Here is a 12,021-nt window from a genome sequence, read left to right on the forward strand (position 1 = left end):
CTTGGTTTTGCTGCAGCTTTTTTGGAAGCTGCTGTTGTCGTTCCCTGCATAAGCCTTGGCATGTCAGTTAGTGATAGGAAGGGTAAACACTAGGCCATGCTCCAAGCTGTATGGTCTCCTTCTCAGCGGTTCTGTGTAGAGTCCCAACACCAACTAACAATGTGTCATAGCTCTTCCTACCTGCTAACTGCCAGAACTAGGACATTCCATGTAAAGGGAATAAATAGTTTTTGCTAATTAAAGAGGAAGATGCTGTCAGCTCTATTGCTTATTCTCTGTGAATGTCTCTTAGTTACCTGGAAATAACTATTTCTACTTGCCATTGTGTCATCTGTTTAGACAACAGTCTGCAAATCTAGCTATGAGTTTGAATAGTGCTTAGTGCACATCAAGTCTTGACTGCATGTGAGACCACCAGCCACTATTACAACAAAGTAAAAGCATAATTATGTCACACTTGGATCTTCAACAGGATGAAAATGAGATAAAAATATAGATGAAGACTCTACTGGGAATACAATTAGAAAATGGAAGGTCTAGGAAGAAAGCCGAGGATGAGAAATACAAAATTAGGTTCTTCTTCAGGAAGCCTAATTGCATTTTACTCCATCATAACTTTCACAAAATAATGATATGCCAATACTGCTCACCGAAATTACTATTTCTATGAAATTTTTCAGTTCAGCTATGTTTACACTGCCCTGTTCATATACAATAACTCCAACTGCCAAACCAAGAGACCAAATAATGCCTGACTAAACAACTGACCTCAGTGGGAGGTTCACTCTTGTCTTTGATGATAACGATATGTGACAATTCATAAAAACTAATCTGCTGCACAGAGTTTTGATTATTACTGAAAATCATTGCTGAGCAATGAAAATGGGACAATTTATATTTTGAACTAGTCATGCTCAATGCTCCAGGAGTGACTTGAACAATGCCATGGCAACAGTAGCTGTAGTGAATGAAAGAAAAATTAGAATCCTGTTCTTCTTGCAAGTGATTTTTTGACCCTCTATTCTACCAGAAAACAAATACAGTGAAAATGTAAGAGACTTTCTACTTACAGACACATAGCTGGCATTAATGTAGTCAGATCCAGGAATACCAGCATCAGGCATCAGCTTTACTCTGTTGTTATTATCTATCATGGAAATAAAGTCTCGTTAACTAACAAACAAACAGATCTGTTTCAAAAAAACATAGACACATGTAACAACTGTTCCTGGAGTGCTAAGAAATCAAAAATACTGTTATTGTTGTTAACTAACAATACTTGACATAGTAGCGCACTAATTACAAAGGGAATTTGAACTATTTCCATTTTTCTACAGTGATCCTTTAATGTTCCATACATACTTTGATAAAATACTTTTTAATTAAAATGGTGAACATGCCAAAACCTCAAACCTGATGTATGTATGGGAGGATCCTCTGCCTAAATGTAGCCTGTGTACTTTAAGCCATGCTGTTCTAGCACAGACAACCTGTGTGAATCAGCAGGGTCCAGGGTCTGGCACAGTCTTTCCTATATACTTGCTGTCCAGGTAACAGATTTGAGCCAGATCTTGGCACTTTTACATTCTTTTACATAACGTAAGCTCATCATTACAGAAAAAATAATGGTTGAGAGTTTCTGATTTGGGCCCACAGTACATATGCAGAAATGACAAAACCTAGGAAAGATGTTACGTGTGAATAGGTAAATGCTGAAACCAAACATTCGAAATTTTATGTTTGGTCCTCAAATTAGTGAAAAAAAAAAGAATACAAAGTTAAAGATTTATGAAACTTATTTGTTTATATTTCATAAATAAATTTTTAGTGACTGTAACTTGGAGTATGTCTTGAACAAGGCAGTAGATAACAGGAACAGCTGCTCTGAAAAGTTAATAGCACAGAATGTAGCATTATTAACCAAGGAATGCCATGCTCCCCATCTCACATCACAGCTAATGCCTAAAATAATAATGACATTTCTTGTCTTATTAACTGAAAAATGAAGCAGTGTTGAGCACAGGAAAACAGACTCCTGTCTCCTGTGATAAAATCTAGCCTTGGCTTATAAGTTATCATACAGTCACTCTGATCTTCTGTGGAACCTTTGCAGCATATGTACACATATTCACAAGAAAGCATACCCTGGCTCCTGAGGTAGCTGAATGCACAGACATGTGGATTTTATATGTTTAAAAAAATTACTTCTCACTAAAGAGGAAAAAAAAAGATGAGGAAGAATGTTAAAGAGTTTGAATTACAAAGCTAAGAAACTACTGAGGCTACAGTTCCTTGCACCTGCATGTTAAAGCTTGTGAGCGCAAGTTTAAAGCTACTTGCAAATAAAACTGTCTTTAAAAAAATACAGTGAAAAGACAGATTACTTGGCAGAAAATTATTTCATAATGTGGAAATGACTGTACTGCCATTTCAAAGGCAGATCAAACAAACAGAGTTGCATTCCAAATATACACTGCACAACTGAAGGTAGAGAGCAAAATGGAGGAATTGATCAACAAATACACGTACATGGCTTTATGTTTGGGAAACGATTCTTAGACCTGTTCCAAGGCAGATCAGCATCAGTTGAAGCAAGGTCTTCAAGAAACTTGGGAAGTTCCTGTAAAGGAATAAGTGTTTTGTTGGCATACCTTTGCATTTCTCCTTCTGTGAATATAAAAAATGACACAATCCAGTAAGAGAAAGAATTCTTTAGTTCTGCAACCGAGTGCATTTCTAAGAACAGCTGGAAGCATTACAGGCCATTCCACCTCGCTGTCAACCCCAGTTATGCCAGCAGCATTAGATGCAGCACTGCGGACAATGCTGTCAAGTTGAACAATTAAAGCTTACATGAACTTTCACCTTTACAAGTCTGGGTAAAGTCAGCATCTCACCTTTTCTAGATCTTTTCTGTTTTTTTCATGAAGTCACATGCTTGGTTACCATGCCCTACTGACTCAGACCTACTCTTGAATAATGCCTCTTCCTGACTCCTGTAGCTTGGGAGAGTTCTTGCCACAGCATGAGAACTGATGAGAATTTAATTAAGTTGAGACAACTGGCAATTAGCTATTGTTCATGGGACTGTTTGTGAAAAGGGTGGGAAGAGTTATTTTGGGCTGAACTGCAGTTTCATAACTGGTCATTAGATCTATTACTGAAGGGCAGAGATGGATAAATCATTCATACTGAAGAACTTATTTGATGGGGTGTTAGTGTGCATAAATAGGCATAATTTCCAAAGCTGAGTAGAAGAGTGGAGACAACTTCGTAACTTGCTAATGGAGAAAACATATTAATGTGATGATCTTGTGTGGTAAGACAATACAAAGCTCAGAAAAGACAGAATTTCTAAGTTAATGATTACATGAACTGTAAGAGATTTTTGCTTTGTTTCACAAATGTTATAGGCAAGTCTATGTCAACATCTAGCTAAGACACAAAAGTAGAGATCTACCTATTGCTTTGAAAGAGTACAATACAAAATTTTGCTGCTTATGCTGAGTAATCCCTTCAAATTTGTCTTTTAATATTAACAGTTACTCTATAGATGGCCTACTTCCAAAATAAGGGCAGACTTCCCTACTATCGGATTCAATGTTAATTATTTTCAAGTGGTCTTTTGCTCAGGTATGTGAGACAGATAAATAAAATTTAATGTGCAATTATTAGCAAATAAACAAACAAATGAAAGAGGCAATAAAAAAGGAAAAAAACAGAAGTATTTGTTATTCCAGTGTTTTTCTTTCATTGCTAATTCAAGTATTTTGTCAGCCTTATTTGACGGGTTCAGATACTAAGAATAATTTAAGATAAACATTAGCAAAATGGGATAGTTTAAAAACTGTTGTAATAAACTAAGTCAATAATTCATCTAATCTGATATCCTATTTTGTACAATGGATGCCTAACATCTAAAAGAGAGCTGAAAACCCTTGAACTGTATCATATGCAATCTTATCCCATGAGAAATTTGGGGTTTTTCACTATCTGACAAAAATCCTATGGCCTGAAGCATGAGGACTACATCACTTCTATAGTTATACCCTCAATAATATAACTGCAGGTGCTTCTGAACCAGAAGCAAAAGATGGCTTCACAATGTAAACAAAGGACTTACAGACAAGGGACCTGACTTCTCTTCCTGGCTCTGACACATATTTCCTAGGGGAAAGAATTAGAGGAAGGATTGCAGAGAACTAGATGCTTATCTCCCTTTGAAAATTAACAAGGGACTAGATCCCACCCATGCCCTTCAAAATCTCTAAATATCAATGTTTCCTAGGAATGAAAAGTCTATGGCTATGCCCCTTCCAAAAAGAAAGTTTCTAACTTAAAATCACCTTATAAAGAATGTCTGATTTTACATTTATACTCATGTATTAAAGAATTATGAAATATGGTTAACAGACATGAAGTAAATAGAAAACTAAATGAGAGATTGTAACATACTGTAGAAAACTGTATTTAAGGGCACTCTTTACATTTAAAATCTTGTCTTTCAATCAACCTCTGCAATACTCAAGGCAGAGTACTCTTTTACCTATTCAGTTGCCTCTGCATTTTGTCTCAACAATCCCTTAGAGAAGTAAAGCCCCAATCCTATAACTGAACCTAGATATCCCTGTTTTCAAGACACAGTAGAGCGACTTCTGTGCATTCCTGTCAGGATTTGGTAAGAACTGTAAAACACAGTTCAGAAAGCTGAAACTCTCCCACAAAATATCTGTTACTGACTTTTGCATGAAGGAAGAACACAGACGAAATGCCTGTGGCATTTTGTGGGTGTTACGGGCCATGGGATTCCATATCACGTGCATGCCATGTGAACTTTAACTTGCCTCATTTGCCTCACCCCTCTGAGTCTTAGCTTGCGAGTTAATTAGTATAGAAGTAGCATTGTTGTACAGTACTTTGTAGTAGAGAAGAAATAGAGAAGCAGATTATGGTATTTTTGTAATGATGCTTCCATATCGGAACATGTGCTCAAAAGCCTTCTACCAGTTCTCAGTCTAAATGATTATTTTCAGAACTGGGGAAAGACTGTTTGGATTCCCAGATTCAATAACAATTTGTCACAGGAGCCATTTTTCTTTGCAGATTCATAAAACTGAAATAATTGATTTGCACTGTTTACTGTAGTACTTTCATGTACTGTGGTGACATTTGAGGTATTTTGTGTTTTCATTCGAGAACAGAACTTACTTCTGTTTCAGTAATTTCACACTTACTAGAAAAACTATGTTTTCTTTAATTTCTTTTCTGACAAGCCATGGATTCAGATCCATTCTGAGGTCCAGATTCTCTTTCCATCATGTCTACAGACAGGTCATGTTCACATGTAGACCGAGACTGAACCCTGGAAATCTTCCAGGCACAGCAGCTTGGTCAATTAGCTGAGACCAGGAATATCCCTGGATATCTAAGACTAAGTGAAGTGGAAAGAGCCAAATTTATCCTAGATAATTCCAAAACAGGTTTGCTGTCTACAAATTGCCTATTGTAAATGATCCCTAGACTACTTTACCTACCAAAACTTATTTTTCCTAGAATTCTCCAGGAAGATAACTAGCCGAAACAGTCAAAATTCAAGTCAGTGAATATACTAACAGTTTATTAGTGTAAATTATCATATTCTCACGTCCAGTTCCTGGTATACTTGAATTTACTAGCATAGAGATTGCCAGAGCCCAAGCAAGCTCAGCACCAAACTTTTAATTACGTGCTTCAGACATAAAGGCCCATGGATTTATATCTTGAGCTTATCTCTCCTACACACATTGTAGGATCCTTGAGTCATTTATGTTAAACTAAAATGCTCAATGTGGATGGAAACAATGCAGGTCATGAGGTCTGCCTGTTTTTTGTGTGCACTGGCTGTTTCCGTGCATTGCCATTTCCAATGAAATTTCAAGCACATTGTCAATCCTGTTATTCACCTGGTAAGACAGGTCCTGCAGATACTATAGATAACCCTCAATCAGGGACTGGACCCACCCTCCAATTTTGCCTGCCCTTGGACAAGCCATCGGGGAAGTTATCACTACCCTTTGAAACATGGAAGCTGAAGCTCAGAGGGAAAACTGGACACCCAAATGGCATATGAAACTGTTCGCTATAAGTTGACATTATAATTTAGTTGAATGAGGCCTCAGCTACTTGTATTCCTCTAAATTTGAAATGGATTGCCAAGATTTTGATTTGATAAAACACTATTGTTAAAGGCATTACAATGCTGTAAGGCTTACCAATGTGGGTCACACCTCAAGGAAGCAATACTAGGAACTTTCCAGTGATGAACTTTAATATGTGAAAATGTTATTGCTAGTAAAACTTTTCATCTGTTCAGTCATGCATAATATAACTATAATCACTCTTGTTCAAGTGAAATAACACTTCTGCTCTTGGAAAAAAGTTCTTACTTTATTGCTCAGAGAATTGTATGGTGCTTTTTATTGTTAAATCCAGACCAATTTTACCTAAGGAGCATAACAAAAAAAGCTGTAGGAAATACCATTAATCTTTTCACACTTTTGTTGGTTTTCCCTTAGAGACTGAAATATTATAATCTAGCAGAAGAAAAGCCAGTTGTTGAGTCTTCATTTTCATTAATCCAACTGCTAAGCCATTCATGGTAAATCTATAAATCCAAAATAATACAGTCACTGGAGACTGACAAATTATTTTTGTGGGGGAAAATGCCTGTATGTGTTAAAAATGATGATGATAAAGATTCTGAAATAATGAGAAGATATTGTTGAGAAAAAAAAATATGATAGCCGTAAAAATGTTACTTAATGAAAATAGTGAAAACTTCGAGATTTAAATTGAAAGTGTATATGCATTATATGTAACATATATTTTGAAAGCTGGTCTCTTTTCAGAAGGAAAGACAGGCTTGCTGTGTTCATCTACTCACATAAGGAGATGAAGGCTATTCATATGGAGGCGATTCTAAAGAGCATGACAAGTATGACCCATTATTTGTAGAGGAACAAAAAGCAAAGTACCATGCACAACCTTTTTACTTTCTGCATTGAAACCTATGAAAGAAAAACATTTCTGAGTTCCTTGGCAGTATGACTGGGGCCTGAATATTTCACAAAATAAATATCAGTTCTGGTTTTGGGCTCATCATCACTCAGGAAAAGGAACTTATTTAAAGCAGTTAAATACATCTGTATATATGTTAGAAAAATATTTCTAAATAAGCTGTTGTCAGGTAAACTGTGTATGCACTGCTACATATGTAAAAGCATAAATATTTGGTGTTCTTGCAAAGATCAGAGACTAGAGAAGATCATCTTTTGCTGACACTTAGGTGAATAATTCTGATCGGGTTGCAGTGTAGACTGAAGAATCCAAATCAGTGTAATATTACTTTCTAAACAATCAACCTGGTAATTGGGTATTGATTATCAAGGCCAGAGTCCTTCACGGCCTTGCCTGCTTAAAATGGACATGAAATGTGACACATGAAACGACCGAAGGTCTTGCGATGTTGTGACAACTGCTAGCAACATACCGAAAATTCTTCCTGAAACTTTAGGTTGTTGCTTGTGCAAAGCTCTTCAACGTGTTGTAGGAAGGATTTCTTGCTTACTGGCCTGAAAGTAATGACAGAAGAATTAGAAACCTATAGGGGATTTCTCTGTCATTCTTTTTATTCTTATTTAACCGCAGTTTATTAATAAAACAATGTTTTTCAGTTCAGTAGAAACTGATACTTAGAGGCAGAACATTGTAAATTGCTTACAGCGTGCTTATTTGGTTTGTTTTCAGTCACTTAAGATAGAAGCATTTTCTCCCATTGTTTTTCCCCTCACCAAATTCTTAATGTGGCTAATGTTAACAGTACTGTAGGGTTGGATTGTTTTCATAGGTAACAGCATTCCAAGGCAAGGTTTTGACATTAGTGGAAATTTGTAAAGTTACCATTGCATTCTAAAGTACATAATACTTCTTTGTCGCACAGAAAACATTTTATATATTGCAAGGTTTTAGACATATAAAATATTGCAGTGACCTCATTCTCATAATGACATGGTTTTTAAACCCTGAGGAGTTTAAATATCCCTGTATTACTTCCCAAGCTAAAACACAGACATGCAGGCTTCACCCCAGAGAGAGAGAAAGCATTTCTCCAGTTACCATGCAATTAGTCATGCTTTTATGATTTATACGCAGCTTGGAGTTTTTTCCTAATAAACAGAGGAGAGAACCACACATTGAGACTCACCGATGACCACAATATAAAACTCTTTAATCAACTTACTTGAGGGATTTTCTATAACTAAGCAACCTGCAACAGAGATTTTTGTTAAATGTAGCAAGCTGAGAATTAACCAATATCATGCATATTAATAGGTTTTAGATTAAATACTCAAGTAACTAAAGTGCCAGATTCATTTCTCTCATGGATTCAAATACTAGATATCCTGGGTGATTGTCTTGCTTTGTTTTTATCTCCGGTATTGGCAGATACAGATATGGTAGTTACAGTTTCTATCATTCTCTTCAGACCATTTTACAGTGCTCTGGGCTTATACAGCCCTGGGAAATCCATACTTCAAGCACATCTCTTCATATGCATTGATAGGCTTCATTTTACACTATGTACTCAATATTGTTCTTCTAAGGGCCATTTCAGAGCATAAGAATAGAATTCATCTGACTTAATACTGACACCTATTTCTGAGCTAGTCACTCTAAATTCCTTTTATTATCAATGAAGAGAAATAGGTGTGATTTTATCTCATTTTAAGCAATATCTAAAATAGGTCACAAATGAATCATGCTGCAGGTGTGCTTCTACAGAAGCCAAACAGCTATGGCTGTTTTCCTAAATATTTTTAAAATGAGTGTCTGTCTTTATGCTCATTTTTACACGTTCACTGCTTTTTTTGGGGCATAGAGATTTAAAATCTATGCTACATATTAAATCTTCAACTTGATCCCACAGCAGGTTTCATAAAGATGATACATGAGCATCTATACTCAGGGGACTTTCAAACGGCCTTGAAACTTGGTCATCATCATCATCACCTCTAAACCCATTTTAAGAATGTCTCAGCATTATGAATTTAGACACCAAACTTTGGGCACTCAGACTCACAAAGCTTGTCTGAAAGACCAAGCCAAAAAGTTTGAATTTATACAGTTTAAAATATAACTTGCCCCTTTGAAAAAGATCTAAGTATACTTTTATGTGTCTGTCTCTCCAAAAATCATACATTCTTACACACAAATATTACAAAACCTATTTTATAATACAAATACAAATGTCTACTGCTGCCACAATTTTACTAGACAACAATTTGCTTTCAAAATACTTTTATTTATGAAGTTATTATTAGATATTAAAATTTTAAATGAAATAATAAAACAGATTAATACAATTGTTGAATCATTTATTATTAAATATCAGACAAATTAATTTCAAAGCTACTGAAGATGCCTTTGTAGTACATACTTTGCTGTGACAGTTCTCTGCACACAAAGTAAACTGGCTATGAAAGCCTTGGGTCAGTCTCACTGGAGTAAAAAGAAGTATAAGAATTCACAGAGAAAGGCTCAAACTCGAAGTGACAACATAGTTTACGAGGATAAGTGAAGGAGAGCTTTAGAATGAAAAAGGCAAGAAGATGACAACACATGCAGGTCTATTCAGATTGATCAGACATCTAGCCAGCGCTTATTGTTTGTATTACATGGCAGATGAAACTACCTCCTAGTAATAATGGCAACATAATGGCAACATTACAGAGCTAAAGTTTCCTGAAGAAGTATTCTTCATAGTGGTGATAGTGTACTGCACTCAAATTTATTTGTCTTTGAGTGGAAAGTAAACTTTTTTTTGGCTTTTTTTTTTTTTTTTTTTTTAGGAGAAAATTATAAGCAGTTTATGCCAAGAAATTACATTTGTTTTTCATTGGAATTCACCTATCCTCACCAGAGAACAACAGAAAAACAGAAAAAACTATCATCTCCCAGTTGACATCCCAGTGATTTTTTTAATACTACTGGCTTTCCTCCTCTCAAATTGATAGCAGTTAGGGGCTTACTGCACCTAATTTGCAGCAAGCAGATGCAGTTTGATCATAGGGAATAAAAGTTATATCTACACTGTACATAAGCAACTTGAGTATACCATTTAGAGCTTCAGCGCTGAAGGTACATGGATCCAAAGGCAAAGAACAGAGGAGACAAGCAGCACAACTAACACCACCTTACTCAACAATATTTCATTTTTTTACTTTCACTCAAAGCAGGGAAGAAAAGCACTGAAATAGCTCAGGAAATGAACTAAGCACTTAGTGTTCCATATGTTGTTTTCTAGTTAATTTTTAATATTAATAACAGGTGATATATTTTTTTTAAGGCATAATTATATAGTATCTTTCACAAGCACTAAACATTTATAAAGAAGGCACCTACAGATTGACTCTTGAACCTATCTGTGGGCATTTAAATGAAGAACTTGATTTTTAGAACTACCGAACCCACACTTTTGTTGGTAGCAATCACACGCTGCAGTAACTTGGAGGCTAAGAAAATAAGACTATTTCATGTAAATGTTTATGTGAGAATTAATGTCTAACTTGAAGATTGTGGAAAAGATGTTGGCTTTATAGAAGAGAAGAATTTCATATGCTCAGTAAGGACTTACAGCTATGCTCTGTTTCAGCATCAGGCTTTAAAAATCAGTATTATTTCCAAGTCTCTTGACTTACAGTATGTCATAACAATCTTACGGTATTTCATCAATGAACAAATACTCATCTACCTGTAAACTTGTTCTCCACCTTTCCAAGTCTTTTGTATAAAACATAAGAATATATCACTAGATCTTGATAAGCTCAATTTAGAATCAAACCATGAAGTTGCAAATTTCCCTATTTCAGCTGGACAATTCCAGATTCCCACTTGTCTGACTTTGAAACTAGGAAAGAAAAACATTCCCTAAGATAAAGAATGCTTTATGACCTTAAATCTGATTTTCTTTTAAAACAGTGTATTGTTTCATGTGTGGGATTTTTTTGAAGTCTATCAAAAATCTGAATCCCACTCAGATTACTTATGATAGAGCTAGAAAGAAGCCATTTATTTGTGTTGGCAGTGGTAACTGAAGACCATATTGTCACACAGACTCAGCTTTCTCTCTGGGTCAATCATCTGAAATCCACAGGGAATTAAAACTTCGTCCAAATAGAAAACAACAGAAATGAGTATGTAGGCAAAAGGCTTAACTCATAAGCACCACTGACACTTCCTAGGACCAACGGAGGAATTAATTTTTAGCAAGTTAATTGAAAGCAATATGGAGCTTAACCCTTCCTAAATATTAAAGGCCTAAACACATGTCATTTCTGCCATTGTACCAGCACATGTACATTCATAAACCTTGTACTCCTGGGATACAAAGCTCATGAAGCCTATTTTTGATAGTTGATTACTAAAGGGAAACTTGTTGAAGAAAAAGGCAAGGCAGGAGCTATGCCCATCCCCACCCAAAGAAAGAAGAAACAGGCTGGTCTAAAGAAAACAATGTGTGTGCAGGAGTGTTATGTTGAATGCAGATGCCTACTGAATGTACAATATATAGGAAAGGTGAGATCAGACAATAATTTCATATGCAATACTTTCCTATAAGGAGTTCTAATTATCTGGTGTTTGCAACGGTTACAGTGTTTGTAATGCAGAAATATTTCTTCTAAATCTGTGCCCTATTTGCTTGACAAGCTGTCTCACACAGAATGAAACAAAAGCCTCAAAGCATCCACCACAAGCTGCAACTTCTCAGGAAAAGATTTTGAGAAATGGGGACCTACATGGCCTAATCCTTGCTGCAGAAACCACTGCAAAAGGAGGGTGCCAGAGAAATTGTCTCCTAGGCGAGCACCAGGAACAAGAAAGAGTTAGTCTCTCACCAACCTGGTGTACCCTGAAAATTTAGAGATGGAATCTATTCACAGCAGATGAGTGTCTGCTTGGAAATGTGACTTGCCAAACCCTATG

At 36.0% G+C, this 12,021-nt stretch overlaps 1 protein-coding gene across 1 annotated transcript in view; it reads right to left on the reverse strand.

The window, feature by feature from the left end:
• PTPRQ (protein tyrosine phosphatase, receptor type, Q) overlaps positions 1–12,021 on the reverse strand; it is a 103,426-nt gene that overhangs the window by 8,992 nt on the left and 82,413 nt on the right. Inside the window, exons 36-39 of the mRNA XM_010023878.1 lie at positions 8,279–8,305; positions 7,529–7,610; positions 2,530–2,620; positions 1,071–1,147 (exon numbers count right to left, since the gene is read on the reverse strand). Of these exons, the coding sequence (XP_010022180.1) occupies positions 1,071–1,147; positions 2,530–2,620; positions 7,529–7,610; positions 8,279–8,305 (277 nt within the window). The remainder of the gene's footprint in view (positions 1–1,070; positions 1,148–2,529; positions 2,621–7,528; positions 7,611–8,278; positions 8,306–12,021) is intronic.

The sequence above is a fragment of the Nestor notabilis genome, unplaced genomic scaffold, assembly GCF_000696875.1.
Source record: "Nestor notabilis isolate BGI_N333 unplaced genomic scaffold, ASM69687v1 scaffold421, whole genome shotgun sequence".
Taxonomy (NCBI): domain Eukaryota; kingdom Metazoa; phylum Chordata; class Aves; order Psittaciformes; family Psittacidae; genus Nestor; species Nestor notabilis.